The 25,821-nt window shown below is 38.0% G+C and overlaps 1 protein-coding gene across 1 annotated transcript in view; it reads right to left on the bottom strand.

Moving 5' to 3' along the window:
* The window catches only part of TMTC2 (transmembrane O-mannosyltransferase targeting cadherins 2), a 231,576-nt gene that overhangs the window by 109,223 nt on the left and 96,532 nt on the right, over positions 1–25,821 (bottom strand). The window contains exon 2 of the mRNA XM_084206089.1: positions 22,128–22,698. Coding sequence (XP_084062215.1) covers positions 22,128–22,698 — 571 coding nt within the window. The remainder of the gene's footprint in view (positions 1–22,127; positions 22,699–25,821) is intronic.

Here is a 25,821-nt window from a genome sequence, read left to right as displayed (position 1 = left end):
ATAAAAATCAAAAAATGCAATTTGGCTAGCAAAAATTTCAGCATTGTTTATCTTATGTTGTCTTTCTGTGACAACATACATAGTGAATAGGAAAAGACTTGTGAAATTGAGAGCATGTTTTAAAGAAAAACATATTCAGATGAAGACTTATGGATATATAAGTATGGTTAGAAAATGAAAATCAGCAGCTAAGAGACACTTTATTCTTGAAATTTCACTTAACAAAGACTGTGTTCCAGACAAGGCACTCTGACACCTCTGCACAAGCATGTTTCAGTGCCATCTAGCTAATGCTTAAATTAACTTGCACCACTGCACAAGCATCTTTGTTTTCATGCAAATATCCCTCCTTCAATCAAAAAAAGAAAAAAATGGAGAACTGGCATATTGGTTTTTCTTCAAATCCATCAGTGTGTTGAAGCATAAAGAATTTGGGTTGTCCTTGAAATACTTGAGCTTTGATGTATTTATGTGAGGAATGTTAAAAATGTAACCCCTAAAACCCTTTATGCTGTGACTGAGTTCTTGATCTGGACAGATCCACATGACTGAGTACTTTAAATACTGCTCTTTCAAGTATAAACATATTAGGTGTCATTATGCAACCCCTCTGTTCAACTGTTTTGTGCCAGACATTAAGGGCAGAGTTGAGACAAAAAAAAAAAAAAAAAGAAAAAGAAAAAGAAAAAGAAAAAGAAAGGAAGACCATTTCAGCTTGTTTTAATAAATGCATAGATTATTGATTTCTGGAAAAAAGAAATTTTTAAAACCAAGTGAAGAACATATTTTGAAGAATGGTATGCTTTAAATCCTCTGAAACTTTATTTTGCCTCTGCCACAGTAAAGGTTTCCACATAAGAAAAGACATCTGCAGTCCTGAACATGTCATTGTGGCTGTGTTTACACCAACTAAAAATGTGCATGCTCTTTCCAAATTTTAATCAAAATTCTTTAGATTAAAATAATTTGACAGGCTGACAATTCTCCCTCCATCCCAAAAGAGATGGGAGGAAAAATTGTTTCCTTTGACTCAGCAATGTACTCTAAAAATCATACTTAAATCATAATGACCCAGTTTTAAATCCTTTTGGCTTGAAGGTGTATCTTTCAAAAGTCTTTAGAACTACCAGACTAGCTAGGATATATCTGCTAAGTTATCTGTTAAACCACTGAAAATCTCAGAAAATAATAAATCTATAACCAAAACATGCTTGTTTTCCTCTGCACAGTAACTGCATTTTGGATTTCAGACTGTGAGAGCATGCAAAATGAATATGCTCAGAAAAAAAAAATCAGCAATTCCAAAACTCTGTTAGTGAAGTGAAAAACAAACAAACAAAAAACCCATCAAGAAGTTGCAAAGTTGCAAAAGCATCAGGTACACGGTTGGGGAATCATTGTACCAAGATTAAATGTACGTACTATTTTTTGATAATATTTAATTACTCTTCACATACCTAGTAAAACTTTTTATCAGTAGTTTAACAGGTTTCTCAAAGGGCACTGCAAAACTTTTCAGGAAGGATATCCTGAAAAATAAGAAATGTCACTGAACAAAACATGGGTGGGACTAGGACAAAACATGGGTGGTACAGGAACTTGCTCCTGAGACCTGTTTCTTTTCTCCAGTTGAGCTGAGCAGGATCTTGCTCCAGCAAACTGCTCTTTCCCTCCTCACCCTCCCACATCAGTCTCAGTCCCAGCTCTTCTGCTCATCCCCACCTTAATTCTCAGTGCAATTTAGACCCCTCTTCTCTCCTCACCCTTCCCACCAGCTGTCCCAACTCAAGCTCTCTCTTTAGCACCCAGCTGGGACAGCTCTTCTGTCTGAAGATTGGCAAGGAGTAAGGGAAGATCAGGACAGGGCAGCAGCAAGCATGACAAGGCAGAAGGAGCTTTGCAAGGCATGTGTGTGATAGTGAAACAACTCCCCCTGAAAAAAATAGGCTGGTAAGTGGGCTAAAGATGAGGTGTTTAGCACAGTGACATTTTTGGTAGATCATACTGTTTTATACTGAAGACCAATTTCAGATACTGAAGGCAGAGAGAGCACACATACAGTGAATTGGCAGGAATTGGGCTGGATGAGCTACTAGAATAAATACTTAAGAGCTCTCCCATTCTGCTAGGCAAACAATCTCCACAACACATAAAGAGGCTGAAATTATTTTTCATTGATTTGGGGGGTTTTGGTGGTTTTATTTGGTTTGTTTACCATTGCAATTGTAAATTTATCTGGTTGAATAAAGCAACTGCTCTTTAGCTGACCATGATAGCTTCCAACTGACAAAAACCATCAGCTTACACAAACTGATCTCCTTTTGTGAATTAACAACCTTCATTGTTTCATTAACATTACCTGCTTAGGGATAAGCCTGAAAGTTTCCAGCAGGGTCCAAAGAGGGTTAAAACAGCTTTGAGAAATCCAAGCTTAGCTTTTGGGGTGGATAAACAAATGAAGAATGAAGGAAGCTACTTGGAGATATTTTTGGTTGGCTAATCGTCTTTATCTTATCCGAAGTCAAAAGTTTCCCCTAAGCCTTCACTGGTCTGTACATCTGAATTGTAAAGAGACTGAAAAAAAAAAGTATTACTGGATATGTCTAATTGCTGTTTACACATCCATAACCACGCCTTTTCAACAGTACTGCCCATAAAAAAAGAAGATATTATGAGGACGTGAGCAACTGAAAAATCAGAACAGTCCCAATCATTCACCCAACACATAACTGATCTCAGTTACCCCACATTCCTCCACTGCACCTAGAAAATAAAACACATGGTGAAGAACATGAGGTAAGAACATTCTGTACAGTTAACCTATGGTTGATATGAAAACACTGAAAGTTACTGAATGTCCACAGGAGTTGTACTTTGCAAAGCAGCATCTCTGTGCTGATAGACTGACCAGCCAGTTGCTCTCACAAGCCAATCCTTCTGGGACAGTGCTGAGCCCACCTTTTTACCTAGACAGTTGTGCACATGGTACTTGGCCATGGAGCACTGTTCATAGACACTATGATAGATAATTCATGCAATACTTTATCCTGGAAATAAAGCTAAAATAGGAATATGAGCCTGGAAAATGTAACATACATATGGGAATGTAAAGCTTTCTTTAGGAATTAGCTTTTAGCTTTTTTTACCTTCTCATGTCCATCTTGGATCCTGCTTTGTACAGCCATGGGGAAACTAGAAAGAGCTTGTACAAAATATTGCTGTCTTTCAAAAATTTATTGGAAGACCCTACTATCAAGGAAATACTTTCATGAATAACTTAAAGCAAAGGTAGACATGTTTTCTCCTACATCATATACCAAGCACTTTGTACACATTAAACACAGTCTTGCATGAAAACCTATAGAAGATCAACAAATTTCAGAAATTATTTAGAAAGTGATCGTCTGACCTCACACAATTTTTCCACAATGACTGAAAACCATAAATATGTGTTAGTTCCATTGCCAACACTGACATTCTTAAAGACACCTTCTTCTCTGTTGACCTATGAGATTAGACAACTTGTCCAGTGGATTAAAGTAATTGTATTAATTCCTAGATAAATATGTCTAATGGGAATTCTGCCTGGTTTGGCCATCATGGCTGAGCCAAGGCACTTCCATCAAGCTGTCAATCATTTCCTGATAGGCTTTCAGGATTCATGACCCTGCTGGGAAATGCTGGGTGGTGCTTTATCAGGTGCACCACTCATACAGAGAGCAGGAGGAGGGAAGCAGCAGGGGAGGTACTGGGCAAATATGTGGAATCTGACCTTTTGCTTTGGGCACCTCCTTGGATTTTTGCCTTGTCCCAGGTGGCCAACAGCCATGCTATTTCACAGAAATCTTTTGTTAAGTAAGTGTGAAATGTGGCAGCACAAATTCCTAATGGATTGCACATCTGGCATAACAGGCAAACATGGCCCACTGAGGCCCCAGGTCTGCAGAGCAGCAAGGACCTGGACAGGTGGGAAACAACCGCCACTCCAAGAGAAAACCTCCACCGTGCCAAACTAGCACAGCTCCAGCAAAGAGTGAACTGTTGATGAGTAACTGCAAGACCTGTTGACAGAAGTATGAAGATAGAACAGGTTCTTGTAATGCTACAGTGGCCAGTGCAGCAGATAAAGCATGAATGAAGAGACTTATCACTGAATAGCACAGATATTTCCTCCAAAAATACGGCGCGCATATATATATATATATATACACATACATCATATTTCTCTAAAGACTAAGGTATTTCCAGTCTTTACACTGCTTTCTTCGTGGTTATTGTAAATTATATAATTTGACAAAACTGACTGGAGTCTGATACAGTTAACCTACATAAAAGAAGGGGAAGATCTACCACTTAGTTTAACTGGCATTCCCCTTGAAGCAATGAAAGGCTTAATGCAATCTGAAAGAGAGGTAGATTAGAAAAATTACTAAAAAACTCTTATAATAGAGTTTAATTTAGAGTGTAAAATTACAAACTGAAATGTTTCATTTTTACCACTAGAGAAAATTATCATATTCTGAAATTCTTCCAACACCACCTTTTCTTCACATAAATTAATCTTCAAAATTTTAAGACCAAATATTCCATATATCTTTTTTCTGATTAAGGCCTATTTGGAAAATTTCTCAGTACAGGAATCTCATAAACAAAAGAGATGTCTTCTAAAATTGGTGGTCTCTTAGAAACTTTACAAAAGTTGAAACCTAAAACCCAATAGAGTACATCCTTCAAGAAAGAGGAATCTACACCATAAATGCCATTTACTTCCAAAAACGTATAAATAAACTTATAGCAAACCAGCCTGTAGAAATTAAGCTTTTTAGAGCAAAACTACTTGTGGAAATCATGGAAATAGTCTACAATTATCATTCCTGATTCACAGAAAAAGAATCTAGACAGAAAAATGAACTTGTCCAGGGTAATAATGGGTCAATGGTAGTAGCTGACAGAACCTGACATTCTTAAAAATCCTCATCTTGCCAAAGCAGTTTAATGCGTGTTGGCACATAGGAAGTTTTTTAAGAGAGATATTAAAGCAGAAAGGGGGAAAAGGCAAATATTGTCAGATTCCTCAGGGGAAAATCTACACTTTGTAGCACTGCTCTGTGAGATAAACATTCATTTTTCTGTTAAATTTCTGTTATAACTAGCTACAAGAACAGTAGTCCCATTATTTTGCCCTTTCCACATCACATTTTTAGAATTGACAAAAGCTTTTATAACTATTAAGAAAACAAAGCAAAATTAAATACATTATTCTAAAATATTAAAGCATTTTAAAAACTTCCAGCCATTTTCTAGAGGCATTTCCTGCAGCTCCTGCCAATTATTTTATTTTCAAAGAAAAAAGAAACGCACTTTATTTGAAAGCTCTGAAGTAGCTTTAGAAAACCTATAAAGGATTGAGAACTTTGATCAAATAGCCACAGAGAATATTCTGTCTTAAACATTACAAAGAAAGGAAAAAAGAGGGGGGAAACAATTCCTAATTATCACCTTGGTAACATTTTTAAGCAGACTGGAAAAACCAAAGGATTAAGTGACTCTGTCAAACTAACAATTAAGTATTATCCTTTATATTCATAAATACTAGAGAACCTAAAGAACATTTTTAATAGCTCCTGCAAGTATTTAAAACTTTGGTCACAAACTGGAGAATCTTTCAGCTAACTGCTAAGCATGGCTCTTCAAAATGTATAAAATGAACTTTCATTTACATGCATAGGATTCAAACTTTCCCCAAAACTGTACACAGACTACTGGTTTGGAATTCCCATTCAAAAGCAAGAAAAAGGAAAATTATAAGAGAACATAACATGACTTGGGTCATAGTGAGCACAAGTCCATATAGAGAGGACCAGTTGGTTTTGAACATTGCCTTACCAAAAAAAAAAAAAAAAAACCCACAAAAACCAAAACCAAAACAAAGCAATAAAAACCCAGATTGAACTTGAACTGACAAATCCTATTCAGTTATTTGTTTCTGAATATTTTGAATGAGGAAGGCTTTGATTATCAGTGAGAGGACTGAAACTTCAACTTAGATGTTTCATCAGAATATCTCTCTACTTCTGTCCTTGGGGAGTAGGAGTATGTATCAGCATAAAGCTTATGTATTTCTGGAGGAGTGCAAAACAAACAAACAAACAAACAAACAAACTTGTAAGCCATCTACACACAATTAGTTTGCAAACATTAGCATTAATGAAGCCTGCTTTGCCCTCAATGTACATACCATGGCAAGAGGCTTCATGCCTGATACAGAACTTGGAATGTGTTGCTGCTACTTGGATTTCTGGTATCTAAATAGGTGCTTCTGAATTATTTTTCTTTCAGGGAAGCTTGTCTTTTCTCTATTCCTATTACAATTTTAATGAAGCTTTTAAATGCTTCACCTTTGAGAACATTGTTCCTCTGTCAAATTGGCTTCTCCTTGACTGATGGATACTAAAGTAAGTAAGTAGAAAGTTGGACAGAAATGCCAAGCATATTAATGCAATCTTTATGTCTTTTAAAATAAGTTTACACTAAAACTAGTTTCTGAGACAACAGCATCCAGAGATTGTTAACTTGCTAAAAATCTTCTGTGAGATAGAAAATTAGCAAATTTTATTTATAGTTCAGGAATATCAAACCTATTTTCTGTCACTTTATGATCTGTGATAAATTTTGGCCTAAACAACATTTATAGCTAGGCTATAAATTCTAGAAGTAAGTTTGGAACTAACATCCATTTGTCGAGGCCACTTGAGGAGGATACTGGGAAGGAAATATTAAAAATATTTTGTTGAACAGGTAGGGAGAAGTTAACACTGAGATGTCTAAAATTTCCAAGTTCAAAGTTTTAATCAGGAAGAGTTTTGAAATTAAATTCCTTCTAGAGTACAAACTAGAAGAATTAGAAATGGAAGATACTCAGAAGGAAGGACACTTATGGTAATCACCTGTAATTGCCAAACATGGGGTTTAATATATTTCTGTTTCACTGACCCATAGCAAATTACCTGCTTCCAGTATTTGGCACCCTAAATGTGTTAGAAGAAAGCTTCTAAATGTGTTGCCCCCTGGCCTGTCCACACAAGGAATTCTGCTGCTGAACCAGTTCATTCCCTTGATTCCTGGAGCCCCCAATGATTGTGACAGACATCCTGGTACCCCTTACAGTGCTGGGCTGACAGGATGGCACTTTCCTGGTTCGTGTAGCCTGAAATGTGCTAGCAGCAGTCACATGTGCACTTACAGATTAGACACTAGAACCATCAGCTTATCTTTTCCCACTGAGTTTTTCTTAAGCTATCTCTGTGATGTAGATCTCAACAAGCTTTATTCTTGCTTGCTAAATGAGAAGTACCCTGGGGTCTCAAGACTGCATCACAAAAATAGTGACTGATGAACTTTCATTAATGATGTTACCTTCAGACTGACAAGTTTGGTTTTGAAGTAGTATCATACAAAATGTAGTTCATAAAACAGAAGGCAGGGGACTTCAGCTTTCTGTAAAAATATATCATAACATTTACTAATTTTGAGGGATGATATTTTCCCTTTTAGGACTGACAGGTGGAGGAAGTGAGAATCTCCAGGTGCTTCACACATGTTTTTATGATTATTTACTTGACAGGGGAGAAACATCACAGCATATGTAACCAACTTTCTGAGAAGTTGGTTATAACCAGAAATGAACAATAAAATATTAAATTATGTTGAAAGTTCTTCAGCTTATCCCCTGCAAAAAAACCTGCTCTCATTCAATTGTCTAGGCATTCTAATCAGTTGTTAACATTTCCCTAAATAATAGTTCACAGTATAAAGATTGGTCAAATACACATTTTTAAACCCTTCAATTTACCAGACCTAGAGAGCAACACACATACTGTTCAGTCTTACTGACAAAGTAACTCCTCAAATGGCTGAGAGATATGTGGGCAATTAGCAGGTCTTTCAGGTTCAGCGGTTTTTTCCTACTTCATTTCCTTGCTGGAATTTTAAAGATGATATATTTAGATAAGACTTTAAACTGTTTGCTTTAGGTTATCATTGACCACTCTAAAGAATAAAGAGTTGAGTCCTTGGGACAGTACAGAGCTAACATAAGAGCAATTGGGTTTTGTCTTTCTTAAAAGAAAGCTTTCTATGGGAAATTTACAGTCTTGGCACATATAATTTAATAATGTTTAGGTTTGGCCTGTATTGTTCTTCTAAAGCAAAGGGCTGTTTTGCAGAAATTAGTTAAATAAAAGTCTTGTTCGCATCCTGGCCTGATCTGTTGTGTGTTTATGACAGTCTAAACTGACATATCTTCGAATAAACTTCTATAGATAATGTGTATTTACACCTCTCTTTCTTTAAGATTTACATTTTCATAGGACATGCCTCTTCAAACAAAGCCTGAATGTAAAGACAAGATCTTAAGATATCAGACTATGAATTAGGAGCACATTCCACTTCCACAATTTATCTATTTTTTTCCCTCCTGATAAGGAACCTTTCCAATCTGGCTCTGTTCACACCTTATAAAAGGCTTCCATCTTCATTTGAAGGAATATTCTGATAACCCGGTGTAAGAGGTTCATTCCTTCCTAGAGAACATGAAAGGAAGTCCCTTCAAGAATTATATTGATATTATTCAATTATTTATAAATTAACACTGAACTGTCATCATTATAGTAAACTTGCCTTTTTTTTCTGGTTTCCCTTATTAAAAAAAAAAATAACAGCATATAGGCCACAATTTTATGCTGGTTTTGTCTGGTTTCTAACTTTTTTTATCTCACGTGGAGAAAATTCTGAAAAAAAGGTTTGGCTTTTAAATATTAAAATGTTATATACCAAAAAATAACTTCATTCTTGCATTATGGCAAAATGACACAGCCCACAAATCTATTTCAATGACAGTTTCTCTCCTACCACAGCAAACATATTTATTCAGGTTGAATTCACTGATCCTTATCTTTAGAAAGATACGGCAGAACATGCTTTCACAACTGGAATCTTTAAATTATTCTTCTTCTAACATCTGGCTTTAATTTTGCAACACCACCACCCAAATTTTCTTTACACAAAGAAAATTTCTTTTCCTTTTTTCAAAAATATCCCCTGCACTAACTAGCACTTTCTTCAAACAAATTTCCATATCCATATTTCTAATCAATTTTTGGTTGTAGTTCCTAAATGGTTGCATATATCCTCATAAAACACAGGACTATAAACCCTCTTTAGTGCAATCCCAAGGGCAGCCTTCTGAAGTAACAGCTAATAGCGTAAGTTAGTAATACTTTGAAGCATTAAGTGGAAGATAGGAATGGCAAAGCTGTATCCTGACTTTAGGTATGGTAATTATTTCTTATACCTGAGTGAGCATCTGCGATCATTAGTTTTAGATTACAATTTCACAGAAGCAAATCAGTCTGATTTCTTAAAGCCACTTTGAAATTGCACATCATTAAAACTGGGTCCCCCTTCCAGTTCCAAATGTGCATTTGAGCTCAACAGAGCACCTGTTAAAGAAGCATTTGGCATCATAAAAATTGCAGCAGATGGGCAAGGCACAAGGAGGCACAGGGGTTGAATATAGTATGTCAAAAGCAAAAAAAAAAAAACCCTACCCTTTTCAGATCCTCTGGTCTAGTAAAAGGACAACATACAGAACCACAGAATATGCTGTGGGGACCCACATATGGGAAGGGACCCAGAAGCATCAATATCACCTCTTAACCCTGCACAGAACCACCCTCAAGAGTCACACCACGTGCCTCTTGTCCAAACACTTGAACTCTGTCAGTCTTGGTGCTGCCACCACTTCCCGAGGGAAGTGCCCAACCACCCTCTGGGTGAAGAAACTTTTTCTGATATCCAGCCTAAAATTCCCTTGACACAACTTCAGGCCATTCCCTCAGGTCCTGTCACTGGGCACCACAGAGAAGAGATCAGTGCTGCCCCTCCTCTTCCCCTCATGAGGAAGCTGTAACTGCAGTGAGGTTTCCTCCCCTCAGTCTCCTCCAGGCTGAACAGACCAAGTAACTTCTGCCGCTCCTCATATGGCTTCACTCGAGTCTCTTCATCATCTTTGTTGCCATCCTTTGGATGCTGTCTAATAGTTAAAGACCTTTCTTATATAGTGGCACCCAAACCTGCCCCCGGCATTCGAGGTGAGGCTGCCCCAGTGCAGAGCAGAGTGGGACAATTCCCTGGCTGGTGATGCTGTGCCTGATGCCCCAGGACAGGGCTGGGCCTCCTGGCTGCCAGGGCACTTACACCTAAGGAGGCTTTCACAAGGAGTTTGTATTTCTGGAATTAACTGCAGCAGTTAACTCACCTGGCTGCAGCAGCCAGCTACTGGCAGAATATATCAGCTTACCAAAAAAACTACATATAGAAAACATGACAGACTTAAATTTTCACAGCTACTGGTAGTATCAACAGGGGGAAAAAAATCACTTATTTCCTTTAACGCACAGAAAAATTAGCTTCCTTAAAAAAGACTTCTAGCATTTCTAGTTAGAAAAATTTGGAGCCATTTTGCTGCATCTCTTCATGTTGACAGGCTTGGAAGAACTCTGTTGATGTGAAGCAGCATGGCTTTGGGACTCACAAAAAGGTTAAGCCTGCTTTTTCAGGCACATATATTTGGGGTTCTTTCAAATACCTTTTTTTCAGAAAAAATACGAGCATTTTAAATTATTTGTGTATCATAGTAATATAACATTTAATCAAAATACTGTAACCATGCCCAGAGGATGAAACAGCAAAGCAGTGCACCTGACAGATGGATTTATAAAGCTCTCCCTGAGGAGAGTCTGCTACACTACAAGCAAAACAAGTAATTGTATTAAAACATGAATTTATTACCCCATGGAGGCAGTACGTTGGTTGCTAACCACCAATGCCATGGAATGGAAGGTCACATATCAAAGAAGATTTTCTAAAATTTCATTTTTCATTACTCTGCCAAAATATACAAGTACAAACACTGCATGCAATAAGGACAAAGGAAAGGAGCTGTATCATCTGGCTGAAAAGAACAATTCTGCTGATTAATACAGAGATATTTGACCTGTATAGGTTCCCAAATTTTCACACACTCAACTTCCTAATCAATGCACTTTTTTCCCACTTTTACTTTCTCCCTGTTTTCCTTGTAATTTCAGCAGATAGTCCAAAGACTTGGACTTAAGCAGGCACTGAAATTCTTTCATTCTAAATATCACAGGGACAAAACCAAACATTTTAATTAAGATTGGTATAGACCTGAAGCTAAAACCACTGAGCAATAAGGACTAAGTCAAAGAGCGCTGTCTTCATTAATAAATCAACTAATAAATCTCTGCTGCTTCAGAGCAAGGTTTTAGTCTCAGACTGAATTCATTTCCATTAGAAAAGCAGGCGATAACTGAAGGAGATATCTATGCCAGGTAGCTCTTACACAGACATACCACCTCCTTACTGGATGTAGATCTGCAGTCACAAGTATGAGTCAGGCAGATTAACAGTGTCAGCTACACTGACACCTGTATCTTCACCTAATGATGTCAGGGGTAATTATCAGAGCACAGAGGAGCCATCTGGGTATTTCAGAGCCTTGGAGACCAACCTGAGAGCACAAGGACACATCAACCCTTTTTGTTTCAGTGCAACCACAGACTGCTGACAACATGCCATCCCATGAACAGGGCAGTGCCAAGGCAGAAATGGTTATTTAATAGGATCTACAGCTAATATAGTACCATATGTATCGTGGTCTATGCTGGAGTGCAAACAATTTTCTGGTCTGAAAATTAAAAAAACTCACCTTTTTAAAATAGATTCGAGTTGCATTTAGAAACCACATCTTCAAAATACATCAACACAGACCTATCAAACCAATAATTAAAATAGAAATAGGTATTAATTGTGCTTTGTCCTCTTCTTTTTTTCCAAAAAATCTGGGTTACATACAGTACCTAAAGCGTAACTTCAAGTAAGAAGTAGGATTACAGATATCAAGAAATCTGCCACTACTGCAGCCAGGACATAGTTTTATCTGAAAGTATCCTAACATCAAGTAAGAAGCACAATTTTGAGCAAGTATTAGAGGTGAAATCCTGAAAAGATTTATTTTACAGATTTGCAAAACACAAAGCAAATTAAAACTTTCCAAAGTTTACCTATAAATTATTTACACTTCCTTCTGATTTTGAAGTGCCTGAGATGACAATAGTGCTAACTTAATTTGACTACAAGGTGTCTTGACAAAGAGAGGGCTCATAAAAACTTAGGTCAAGTTATAAAACTAGCAGATATGTACCATCTGACCAGCCTCCAACTTTGTGCACTGGTATCAGTCTAGTATGATGCAGCCAAGGGCTCTACCTTGCCTTTAAAACCATTTTTGCAGTCAGTACCAAGGTCCCTAAAGTTAGCCAGCTTTTACAGAAGTTGACTGAAAAAATGAATTGCACTCTTCCAAGCAAAAATATCATTACCAGAACAAAGATATATGGAGGGGGTGTGGTTGGGGTTTTTTGTTTGTTTTGAGGGAATTTTTTAATTTTGGTTTTTTTGGGGAGATTTTCTTTCTTTTCTAGTTTAGTGTGGGGAGGGTTGGGTTGGTATTGAATGTATGTGAATCAGTAAGAAATCAAAGGAGATGCAAAGAAAGCAAGGTAAAAATATGTATTAGGCAGGTACCTTCTATTCTGAACTGGGATAAAGATACATAGTTGGGTAATTTTTGTCCTGGAAGAAATGATCCTTGGGATTTTCTTTAAAACTAAACAGGATTGCATATTCATGGAACCTGGTATCTTTCAATCCATATTCTCAACCAGAATTACCCATGAACTGTCAGGTTCTTGGCTAACAGCTCAGATCAGAAGAGGTAAAAATGTAATTGAATAAACAAAGAAACAAAGAAAAATCACTCTACAAGATCGCTAATGCTGACTTTCCACAGATTTCAAATTACAAACAACCAAAAACATTATACCTAAAATAGTCAAAAGAAGCAAGAATTAAAGTTTTTAAAATAGGCATTTCTTCTCTTTTAAAACTTGTGAAAGCTATTTTGTGGTGATGTTTTGCTACTTTTAATAATGTTTTAAAGAGAAAATTTTCCAAGTATAGAGACAGACCTATAATAAACATATATTTTAAGAATAAACCATAATCCCAAAATCCCTGCTAAATGAACACTGCTATTGCTGCAATCTTCATTGCACTCTACAGCAATACAAGCTGCCCAGGATACTTTTAAAACATGCAGACTAAAACATGCAAAAAAATTTATCCATAAAGCCCAAAGTCCTGTTTTCTGGGAGAGGAAGAATTTAGAGAGACTCAGTACAATTCTACCCCCTCTTTTCCCTTGCTCCCTCCTTGCCTTTATTAATTCAGTATGTCCCTACAGTCACTTTAAAGACTTTGTTGCTATGGGAATTTATTTCCATATTTTATTGTCAATGAGAAAAACAAGATTTTGGTGATTAAATGTCACAGAAGCTCTGACTTTTGTATAACCTAATCAAATCTAGAGCCTTAAAAAAAAGATCTGTGTATGTGTTTGAAAGTCTTACAGTTCTGATCATAAAAAGGTACATATGTTCTACCTGGCATTTAAATACCAAGTACAAAAATTCTCTCTCCCTTCCCCCAAAACCTTCTGGATAATTTTTAACATAATTTCCACATGCGCACTTTCAATTTGTTTCCTAGAAACTCAAGAATAAAACACATTTTGTTTTCCCTTTCTCCCAATGAGGACTACCCACAGTATCAAGAGATTCTTCTCTTTTATAAGTGACATTCAAGGTTAGTGAGGCTGGAAATTCACCTCACAGTAACTGACCCATAAAGACAGCTACAAAATTGCAAGCATGAGTTTCTTCCCTACCTAATCTATACTGCAGGTGGAAAAAAAAAATAAATGCAATAGGTAAAAAATATTGTTCAGTTCCTCCAGTAAATACGCCAAAAAGTGTTTGCTGTCTTCTATCACTGGCTGTTTCCACTGTAAATCTCATACACTTGTACTTCCCCCCTTTTTAATATTGTAACTGTCTACATAAGTTAATGTTTAGAACCACTCACTAAGAAAAAGCATGTATGCCATCATTAAATCATTACAATTTAAATAAAACTAAGCATAAGCCAGAAAGTTCAAAATTAAACCTAACATCAGAAAAATTTCTCCCTCGTGGCTCAGTATTTGTGTATGGTTCTGTCCCTCCCAAAGAAGTTCTCCCAGGTTCAGAAGCAGAGCTCATGTTCACGTACCAGGAATGGCTCTCTCTTGGGCAGGACTCTAGGAACACAACTGAGAATGCAGCTCTATAGAATAGACTTGGGCAATGCTGTCAAAGGACTACAGTGCTGAAATTTAGATGACCACAGTTAAGAAGCTCAAAAAATCAGGAGCCTGACCTTCACACTCTGAGCAGCCTTATCTTTCCCCAAGGTGCTGAAATATACTGCTGAAGTCAGAACTCAGAGCATCCAGAAGCCGCACCTGCTCCCTAATCTATCTGATTGTGATTGAGGTTTTTCCTCTTCTGACACTATTATTGTTTGCCCTGACTTCTGGGAGCAAGAGGGTTAGTTTGCTATTTACCTGTGATTGACCAAGTGCAATGGGTTCATTAGGTAAACCTTGGCAGGAGCTACAAGCATTCCACACTTCATCAAATCAGGACATTTAGGTGTCTAAACATGACATGAAGAGGCCAATCCAAAGTACGTATGATTGAACACACAGGCACAGGTATAAACTTTCTGGGTGGCATTTAACAAACACAGGCCATACCTGAGGAACACAACCATGAATGCATGCATTTTAACCCTGGCACTAAACCAGGTTTAAGCAGAAAGGCATAATTCCTGAGGCAAATCTGCACAAAAGGAATTACACCAGGAAATGTTTAACTCATTAAAACACCACTGAGCTTTAGCACTGTATGGTGGTTTTCCCATTCTGTGGCCAGTACCCGGTCAACTGACCCACGGGAGAAGTAGAGCCAGAGGGGAAAGGAACACAGCTTTCTAGCTAGTGAACAAATGGAAAACTGAAGATTGGCCAAAGCTACATATCTTTCTTATCCCTCAAAGTTTGCAGAAACCCAAGTCCCCTTATCACAGCATAAAATACATTTAAGTATTAGGCATTGACTAACCATACAAAAAAGCGTGAAATTAAACTGTTCTTTAATACTGATGTCTTACAGAGGAATGTTTTCAGCTTCTGGGGAAACAGTTTTACACAGTTTCTTTAATTAAGGAGCTAACTAGTCACTAAGATGAAGAAAAACCTATGTCTGTAATAATGCCTAATATTCTGAAACCTAGTTGTTGGTCAATATGATAGGTTTGGTGCTTTTAACTGATTCCTTAAATATCATGAAAACATTAAAATTAGGAGAGTAACATTTTCTGATTTGTATTATTTGCAAAGATTTTGTAGAGTCGAAAGTAGTGAGCCCCCCAATACCCTGTAATTAAAATCCACCATGAAAAATCATGCTGTTGATGTCAGTAATTGGCATGTAACCTCAGAATGAAAAATAAGTGTTAACAAAAACTGTGCAAAGCTTGTGGAAACTTTCTTACCTTGTCCCTCCTAAAGAGATCCCTTTGAAGCCCAGGAGAATGCGCTGGTTTTGTCTGGGATAGAGTTAATTTTCCTCATAGTAGTTAGAATGGGGCTTGTTTTGGATTTGCGCTGGAAACAGTGTTGATGCCACAGGGATGTTTTAGCTATTGCTGAGCAGTGCTCGCACAGCATCAAGGCTCTTTCTACCCCTCACACTGCTCCACCAGTGAGAAGCTGTGAGGGGGCACAGCCAGGACAGCTGATCACTGGGATGTTTCAGACATAAGGCATCATGCTCAGCATTTAAAGCTATGGGGAGAAGCAGGAAGGGGCAGATATTCTGAGTGATGGTGTCTGTCTTCCCAAGGGCAGTGCATGATAGAGCCTTGCCCTCCTGGACATGGCTGAACACCTTCCTGCCCATGGGAACCAGTGAATGAATTCCTTGCTTTGTTTGCACACACAGCTTTTGCTTTACCTGTCAAACTACCTTTATCTCAATCTCTGAGTTTTCCCCTTCCCCAGCCTAAGGGGAGGGTGTGAGCAAGTGGCTGCATGGGGCTGAGGTTAAACCACAACAGGGAAGAATGGAGCAACACAGCAAACTTTGTATGCTACCATGCAGTATTATCTTATGCAGGACTGAAGAGAGCAACAACTTTTCTCTGGCAAACTAACCTTTCTGGTAAATTGAAAGTGTTCCACAGTTCCTGTAAATATGAAAAGCCATCTCTCTTTTTTTATTTATTTATTAGAGAAGACTTGGCGTTTTTCATCCTTCTAGAGAAGCATTCTCAAATACAGGCTCCTAAATATTAGTGTAGACTTCAAGTGGATAGATAAAAGTAATGGGGATTTTAGTGGCAATTCCAATGAAGACATTACAGATTTAATATTAAAATATAATCTGTATTATGCCAGTGTCCACGACTTCAGCAAGGCATCTTATGATTTTTCATTTTTCACAAGATACAACTCTGATAAATTTGCCTTAAGATGCTGTACTTCTGTCATATGTGATTTGTTCCAGTGATTTAAGTCACCCCATGAAAATATTTTCAGGAAACAACAGCTATTTATACATATTGATGTCCAATTCAGTACCACTCCACCAGCATCACAGGGACCTGCAGGAGATCAATATCTCTGAGAAGATAGTGGAGGCCAATCTTGCTTTTCTTATTTCGGGATCAAACAGAAAAGCAGCAAGGAGCTGTGGGAACTACAGGAAACAGCAGTATTAGCTACTTGAAATTGTCAAGGGAGTAGTAAACTGGAAAAAGCTTATTTTGTGTAGGAAATATCTGGTGGGGGGAGTCATGGTCAAGACCACACAGGCCTCATGCTGTTGCCATCCAGCAGAGTGAAGAGAAAAGCATCAGGCTGGCTCATCCCCAAATATGAGCAATGTATGCGCAGGCACATTCGTCTCACTGTTTTCAGAATTTTGTACAGCCTTAAAGCTGTCAGGAAAATTAACCCCCAGCTGACTACTGCAGAGTGAGAGATGCTAGGGATAAACAGGGCCCCAGCTGGCAATGGAGCCCCCAGTCTCTTGAAATGCTAAGGGTTACCCAGCCCACAAATGCAATATGTAACAGCTCAGTGCACTTGAATATGTGACTCTTGTTAGGCAAAATGAACCCCGTGAAAGGTCAAGTCATGTTTTGAATCTAAAAGTTGTTTATTATTTTCAACTGGAATAAAAGCAGTCTCTATGAAAAGCATATTTACTAAATATCTGACTCCAAGGATGAAGTCTGTCCTACAAGGGAGTAGCTGCTGCCCTAACAGTCTAAATACTGTAAATACTATACTTCAAAGACATGGAGACAAGACTGGACCATGCCCACCCAAAAGAGAAATAACTTACCAAATAATAGGTTTACAATCAGTTGTGCCAAAATATCAAGACCTCTGGGTAAGTTCAGCATAATAAATTCCTTAGATGGTGGAAAATGAGCAGAAAATAAACCATTGAGTGGGATTTTAAATAACAATGAAACATTACTGCAAAACAGCATAACTTGCAAATGGAGAAGAGATTAACAAAAAAAAAACCACTGACTACTACATTACTAAGGCTTTAGAGCTCCTCAGAAGAAAAGGACAAAACTGCAAATTTAAATCAAGAGCAGCATTTTGTTTTGGCATTGCTTTTCAAGGCACAATAGTTCTAAAAGTAGCAACTTCAAAGACTAAAGAATGCAGAAAGTGGCCTACTTGAAGTTTCAAGTGCTCTCAAAAATCAGTAGCTTTATCTAATACCCAGCAGCATATCACCCACAACTAAGACCATTCCAAGACCATAAAAGAAAGTAGAGTTTTATAAAACATGGTTTGGTGGTTGACCATGTCATCCATGGAGGCCCAGGTTTACATCATTACCTTAAGTAAAATATAGGCCTCCAATAAAATTGCCTTTTACAAAACCAGTACGGTTATAATAGCACAGGAGGCTAGACAATGCATCCTGCAATCCAATTTGTGGTTCATGTTAAGCTATAGACACCAATAACTAATTCCACATGTGAGACAGACCTCCTGGAGGGAGATTTTAATCAAATATGTGATGGGAAAAGATACATTTCCTTATTTTGGTATAGCAAACTCCCTGCACTAACAATATGTTGATTGGGTAAAATGTTACTGTATTGTAGCAGTGCAACATTAGTAGAAGTTACATCTGGTTTAGTTATTTCTGTACAGCAGTCTGCATACATAACCCACAGAGCAATAAATACTTTATCATTCCAGTTCTATTAAAAATGAGCTTTAAATGCATTTGCCCATCTTTTTAACTGCTAATGTTATTCAGATCCACTCACACTTAAAAAAAAAAAAAAAAGGCAAAATACCCAAGCAAACAAAAGCAAACCTAAAAAACCCACAAGATGAAAAAAGAGCAGCACAGCAGGGTTTGTATTAGTTTTGTACTATTAATTGGACAGAAGACTGTTGATTAACGCTTCTGCACTCAAGCTGAATATTTTAGGTACAAAACAATTAAGCCTCTGTATTTGCACATTTTCTGTAATAACATACTTGATCACAGTTCTCTCCCATATTCAAGTTCCCCCTTCCAGTCCTACACCTCTGGCGGTTTAACTTGCGCAACTCCAGCTGCTGACAGGTACAAACTCTGATACCTATCACACCTGACAACTCAATCTGCATACCCGCTATGCAACTTACACTGGAAATTACTCAAGGTCTAGAAACCTGAAAAAATGAAACAAAAGTCTAACTTACTTCCACAATGAATACTTTAGCCCAGGAGAACATCACTTTTTCAATTACTTTCATTTCAGACAACTCATTTATGATTGCAATAAATACAATTCTATCAAATTCTTCTGACTCAAAGACAGTGAATACCTTCTTGTCAGTCAATCAGAATAAAACAGAGCTAACCAAATGAAATGGAGTCCAGACTGACAACTTTTCCAGCCAGAGTGAGAGCATCACAGGCAGACAGGAATACAAGACCTGGCAGCAGAAAAAAAAGCAGCAGCCAAGTTCTACTGAAATAACCAATACACAGATGACAGAGAAAAGAGCTGGATCATTTAATAAGTGTCTACAATATAAATTTTTAAGATGCCTCAAGCATAGCTTCTAAATAAGGGGTAGCATTAATCTGCTCAGCTAGTGGTCCAGCTTTGCAGCTACCTCGTTTAGAAGCCCTGCCAGTCTACTCAAATTACACCGGGATGTTTTCACGTTCTCAATGTGACAAATCAGGATGCACATGATAACTGGCTTGTGTAGTAGCCATCGTTTTTTACCACTGGATATTTGGCCCAAAGATAAGAACACAATGGAAAAAAAAATAGGCTTGTCACACAATACCATGTCCTACCACAAGCTGGACCATTTTTCAAGTTTCTTGTACAAGTTCATACTTTACTGACCATCCTGAAGATGGTGAGGAGTTTCACTACTCCTTAAACACAAATAATTGTGTCTCAGTTTCCCCAGTAGTATACTTTGGAAAATGTCATAGTTTTCAAAGTTGAAAGCCATAGTCTGGCAGCATACCAGCCCAGGTCCTTAACCAGCCACTCCCCCAAATCTCTCTCCATCCCTTGTTTCTGTGCCCACACTGCATCTTTCCTCTCACTGCTAATCAGTACAGCTATGTGTAGGGCAATGACAAGGACTGAATAAAATGGAACTGACCCAGCTTTAAAATAACTCCTAAAAGAAGTACCTGGGATATTTGGGGTGAGGGGTGTGGTGCTTAAAGGTTATTTTTTTACCTGCATTTCCTCTCAGTTCAGTTTGCAGCACAGCCTAGGAAACAGCTACACCAGCTCAGCTGGACAGGGCTGAGCTAAAGGTCAGGCAAACTGAAAGGCACAGTTCCATTACAAAGCATTCAGTTACTGCTTACTTAGGTAGTACAGGCTTGAGCTAACCAACTTTTAAATTATTTTCTTTTCTTCCTTGGCTCCATTCTACACTTTTGCCCTTCACCACACTGCAAAAGACTACAACTTTTTTCCTCAACTGACTTTTTTGATGTCTTTTTTTTTCCCCTTCTCCTGAAGTTGCCCTCTCCCAACATTGCACTAGGAAAACATGAAGAACAAATTCCAGAGCAGGTACGTGGACACAATTCTTTCTAATTTTTTCAGGCTGAGCAGCACTCAGCCTGAACATGTGTATGCAAGAAACATGCAGCCTAGTAATTTAGTGAATTAAAAAATGCATTTCTGGCCAATTAATTGAAATATTCATATTTTCCCTCACTGTAGTCTCTCCCCATGAAACTGTCTCCATCAAAAATCAAATCTACACAAAGGTCTGTAATCTACAAAACTCAGAATTACTATTTCTAGAATTATAGATGAAAAAATAAATTTTCAAAGATACTGGCTTTGTCCAAGGCAACTCTGATTTTGGGTGCAAAAAAAAATCTCACAAGCCAGGCATCCAAATTTAGAGCTCCACCTAGGAAAAGAGACCTTGTGTTCAAAAAGTTAGGATGTGGAAGCTTAGATTTCACCTGTGTCATTCAGGTCTCCTCTGGACCAATTTTACTCTGGCCTTGGTGTGGAAAAGGAGGAAAAAGGTAAGAACAAGCTTTTCTCAATTAAAAGTCCATCAGAAACATCTGTAAAGATTTTGGGTTGGAGCAATGAGTGTTTAACAGTAAAAACTTTCTAGATGTTCAGTATTTTCTGTCATATGAATGTTTTTATGATTATTTAATTCCATAGGATAGGGTAACACTTGAGTTATTAACTAAACTCCTTGAAGCACTCAAAAGTCTCACTTTGTGCCTTTCAGTATAAAGCCTGCTGCTGCAGATGTACTTTGAGGCAAAAATAAATGGAACAACTTAATCAGTTTCCTGCTTGTTTCTGCTCAGTGTTAGAATCACAATGTACCATACAGTACATGGGTACTGACATTCAGATGTCTTAAATATGTCATTATACATGAGTAAAAAAAACCAAATATAAGTGTATCCATATACAAAATTATTCTTTCCTTTTCCATGTTTTCAGAAAAGAACATAATAACTAAGTTAACAACTTAGAGCAGTTTAAGAGGAAACGACAAGTGACTAGGTGTTTTGCTAATTTCCTTTTATATAACAGCTAAATAGTCTGTACAAACAGAAATTATCACTGCTTTATCAAAAACGGCAATTTCTTTTCAATTCATTTGGAAAAGAAAACAAAATTTTCAAATCAAGCCGTTTGAGATAAGCAAAGCAATGAAACAAAATACATTTTTGCAGTCAACATCTCACTGAAAAATGTGACATGTCCAAATGAAACACTGTTGTCCTTTTGTCAAGACAGTATTTTTCTGAAAGACAGTCATTTCACTGAAAAGAAAATTACGTATACTCAGCTTACTCATTTTTACAGCAAATGCTGTAAAGGACTCATGATTTTAAACTGGGGTTTCTGGCTACCACTAAAATACACACAGTTTTGTGAGTGGGAAGCTAGGGGATTTGGTGAGTTTTTTTGTTTGCTTATTTTACTTGTTTGTTCTGGGGAAAAAGTTAAAAAATTGGAATTACTTATTTTATTGAGGCAATAATACTAGATGAAGAAAAAAATATGTGTCAAAGGCATGCACCAAGCCCTATGCATCTCTGTTAAACTAGAACAATAAGAGTTTTATCTTTGCCTCAGGGAGAAAAGCTGATGATATCAGCTGCCGAACTTGCACGCCTGATCAAACTAAGCTGAGTTTGCAAGATACAAGAGGATAAGAGCACGAATGAATTCTTTGCAAAAGGCAGTCAGATATCCAGCGCTTGACAGTAAACAGAATGAGGGAGCTGCTGGAAGTAAGGAAAGGAATTGAAAAAACCCATCCCCAGCATCGAGTAATAGCAATGGCTAATAACACATTGTTTAAACAAAATGTAAAAAGACCACACTAAAGCTCTTGAAGTGTTCTTTCAGCATTAAACATCTGAGCTTATTTCTGGGAGTCGACTAAACTACTAAGAATTACTGTGTACTCAAAAACACATTTAACACCTGCTTAACAGTGAATGGTGCCTCACAAATAGCTTACCGAAAAGGAGACTCACCTTGTATAAAGCAGAAATGATCTGATGCATTTTCAGTCGGTGAAATACAAAGATATCGTACACGGCTGAAATGGCCAGAACGGTCACTCCTTGCTCCTTCCACAGCATGCTGCATCCTGCACACAGCCCTGCTCCCAAGATCCAGCCCCAAGTACTTGGTGAGGAACCTCTGGTGGAGCAGTGCTTCACGTAACACATGAGGGAAAGCAGAAAGAAGAGGCAGGCTCCAATGTCTGCCCTCCCTACGATCCCTGCTACGGCTTCCGTGTGGATGGGATGAGATGCAAACAGCAGGCCCGCTATCAAGGTCCAGTACCCATCGCCAAAGAGAATCCTGGAGAAGTTTGTGAAAAGGCCAGTGACTGCAGCATGTAAGAGGACATTTACAAGGTGGTAGCCCCATGGGTCCATTCCCCCAACAGCATGGTTCATGCGGAAGGAAAGTGTGCAGAGAGGTCTGTAGGACTTGTGGCTCCCACTGTGAGTAAGCAGTGTCCCCCAAAAGTCATTGTAGAAGATATGGATCCACGGCGTCTCGGGTAAAAGGTCCTGGTTTGTCTTGATAGCTCGACTACAAAAGACAAATAAAAACTTTATTTTAACACTAGAAAATGGCTACAAATGAAAGGCTGTGAAAATGCAATCACACTGTACAAGAAAAAAATGGCATTGCTTTGGTGCTGCTTCAATTCAAGTTTGAATTTTAACAGGAGGTGTTAAAAAACGACATATCTATTGACTTCCTTCTAGAGCAAAATTTCCATATAAATTGGCTTTTAAAACATTAAAAACAGACATTACGCTGTTTCTGTTAAATTAAAACACCCTTCAGTGACATTCTTCTGTGTCTAACCCAGGAGTAATCAGTTAAGATTTGATGAGTTATAATTAAAATGTAAAAGAAATATGAAAATCTTGCAAACGTTATTGTTGAAACAATGGATCCTCCAGTATATCAGAACTAAAACCCCAACTGTCCTTTATACTGAAATTTTAATTTAGATTTTGGAATGGATTTTGCTAACATAGGTAATAAATATAGAAGTTGTTGGGAGTGTGTAATTTTCTGCTTCTGGACAGGACCTTGCATAATTGCCTTGTGCATATTTTGACTGACAACATTTTCTGCAACACCTTGCTGAAGACAGGCAGCAGAATGTTTCACATATGAAAATACACTTTCTTTTTAAATTTCTTGTACTTCCAATTGAGGGAAAAAAAAAATTTACATTGTATTAGCTTATTAACTCAAGTCTGTCAGCTTGATTAAAAAAAAAAAGCTGCAGCTTTCAGCATTTATGCTTACAATCACGCTGGCAAGAACTCATGCCAACCATTAGCAGTCTCCAAGTCTAATTCGTTACTGTAAAAATCTGTCTCCTGTAGTGTTTGCACAAATCCAGAGATTTGCATTTAAATTTATGCAGTGGGAGAAGGTGTGAGACCTGTTTAGAGCAAAGAGATGACTAGAATTTAATTAGTTACTTGTATTTAAGCAATTATTTAAAGATGCTTTGTTGTTACTACTGAGCTTAACTCATTTAAGATTTATTTTATTAGGGTAATTAAGAATCCAGCCAGCTCAAGACTCTTGTATTCAAAAAAACAAATAAGAGAGATGATTCTTATCTCATTCTCTCTTCAAAATCTCAATCTGCCTTACCAATAAATACCCTTCTATAATTAATAATTTTTCAATTCAGATGAGGAAGGGAAAAAAAAAGTGTGAAACTGAAGCCCACATTTAAAATGCGTGACTAATTCCAAGGCTCCCATCACATTCTCCATTTCCTTAGAACCTGTGAGCAAATCCCCTCCCTCTGTCTTTTTTTCCTGCAGTATTCGTTTCAGGAATGTTGTCTTGTTCTGGGAAGAAAAATGTTCCAAACTGATATACTGCACCACAGAATCTCCATGCAAATACTCCAAATACCACGCAGCTCAGCATTTCCATTGTCCAGAGCATCCTGCTGTAATGCTTTCAGACATGCTTCCTCTCAGCATGTCCTTTTGTCTCTGAGCCCATAAAGGTTATAGAGAGGTCAGCTTAAATCCTTTAAAGATCTGATGATGCTTTTTAGAATATTTTTAAAATTCCATTTTGACTTCTGCTTACGCAGTGGATCAGGTTGCCTGTATTTGTTTTCCCAACCCCACACACATTTTTCTCATTTTAGGCGAGTCACAAAAGAACACTGGAGGAAAACAAGATCGTTGTTTCCACATTATTTATCTTGTCCTTCTGTGTTGTCCTTTCTTGAAACCTAATTCCTCTGGTTGTGATTTCCATTTGTAGTATAACTCTCAGAACCACTATCAGAAACCTAGGAATTTGGCAAAAATAACGCAGGTGTCAGGCAAGAAAGAGTCCTTTCTCTGAGAAAAACATATTATATTAGATGACAGGTTCCCAAAGGCTAAGAATGGCTATCAGATGTCAGGATTTAGAGTTGAAACCCTGAACTGCAAAAGTGTTTTTTCTTGGGGAAACAATAAAAAAAGTAAGTGGCAACAACATTGCCAGCACAACCACCCTCCTCCGAAGCAAAGCATTCTTCTACAAAGAGCCCAGACAGTTCCCAGGTTGTTCCCAGGAAATGGCAGCTTTTAGTACTTGTTTTGCCTTCTCTCTAAGGTGACAGCTTTCATGCAGCAGACACTCATATAGTACTCATCCCCACCAAAAGTAAACTGTTGGTATCATAAAGAAACTTAGTGTACATTCCAAAGGCATTAATTCAGTCAAATCTCATTCACAGTTTTAGCAACAAATTTCATGCGTCCTTGATCCTTTTCCATTTAGACCTGTCCATATTAAAAATTAAAACAAAGAAACATACAACAAAACAAAAAGCCCTACACACAACAAATAATCAAAAGGAAGCCCTGAAGATACAGTATTGATCAAACTGTATTTGAGTACAGATTTCAGCAGGCAGTTCTGTAACACTCCTAGTTTCTTGCACATGTAAATGCAACAGATTCTAGTACCTGCCCATCTGCATGAAGAATACAGAAGCTGACAGTTCCACCTTACTCAGTGTTTAGTCACATCAAATGCTGTATTTTCTATAGACCAAAATTTTAAATAAAGTTAGAATTTGTTTCTGTACAGTTTCCATATGGTTCCAAGGGCATTAATGAGCCTTGACAGCCTAACCCCCTTCCCGAGGTTCCCACACCCTGCCCACAGTCCCAGAACCTCATGTCAGGTCTCCAAAGCTTTCCCCAATGCTGCCCAGGATCCCATGAGAGTCTCCCAAGGCCCTCAGCCCCTGCCCCAGGGACACCTCAGCAGGGCCAGTCTTCAGCTCCCCAGGCCCTACCCTGACATGTCTTGCTGAGCTGAACCTGTCTACATCCCACCCAGCCTGCCCTTGTCCCCAGGGAAGTGCCCAGTGCCCAGGGCTGCCCTGGCTCCTGGCTGTGGCAAGGCTCTGCTTTTTCTCTAGTTACTGTATCATCAAGCCATTTACCCTGCTTGTCTCCAGTTCCAGCAGAAATTGTGAAACCAACACCTCCTCACACTCTGGTAGCAGTGCCAGCTTCTCTCCAGTAAAGCCTCCTGTGCTAGCAGCCACCCTCACTCTCCACAGACAGAAAATTGTATTAATTGCTGGCTCTGGAAGAGACTCTGTGAAAAAGGAAATTACAAAACGCTGTATTAGCCTTGCTTCCAGCTTCACCTACAGTT

The sequence above is a fragment of the Fringilla coelebs genome (genome assembly GCF_963513975.1).
Source record: "Fringilla coelebs genome assembly, chromosome: 5".
Taxonomy (NCBI): domain Eukaryota; kingdom Metazoa; phylum Chordata; class Aves; order Passeriformes; family Fringillidae; genus Fringilla; species Fringilla coelebs.
Note: the sequence above shows the minus strand (reverse complement) of the source record. Positions and strands in the feature narration are given on the sequence as shown.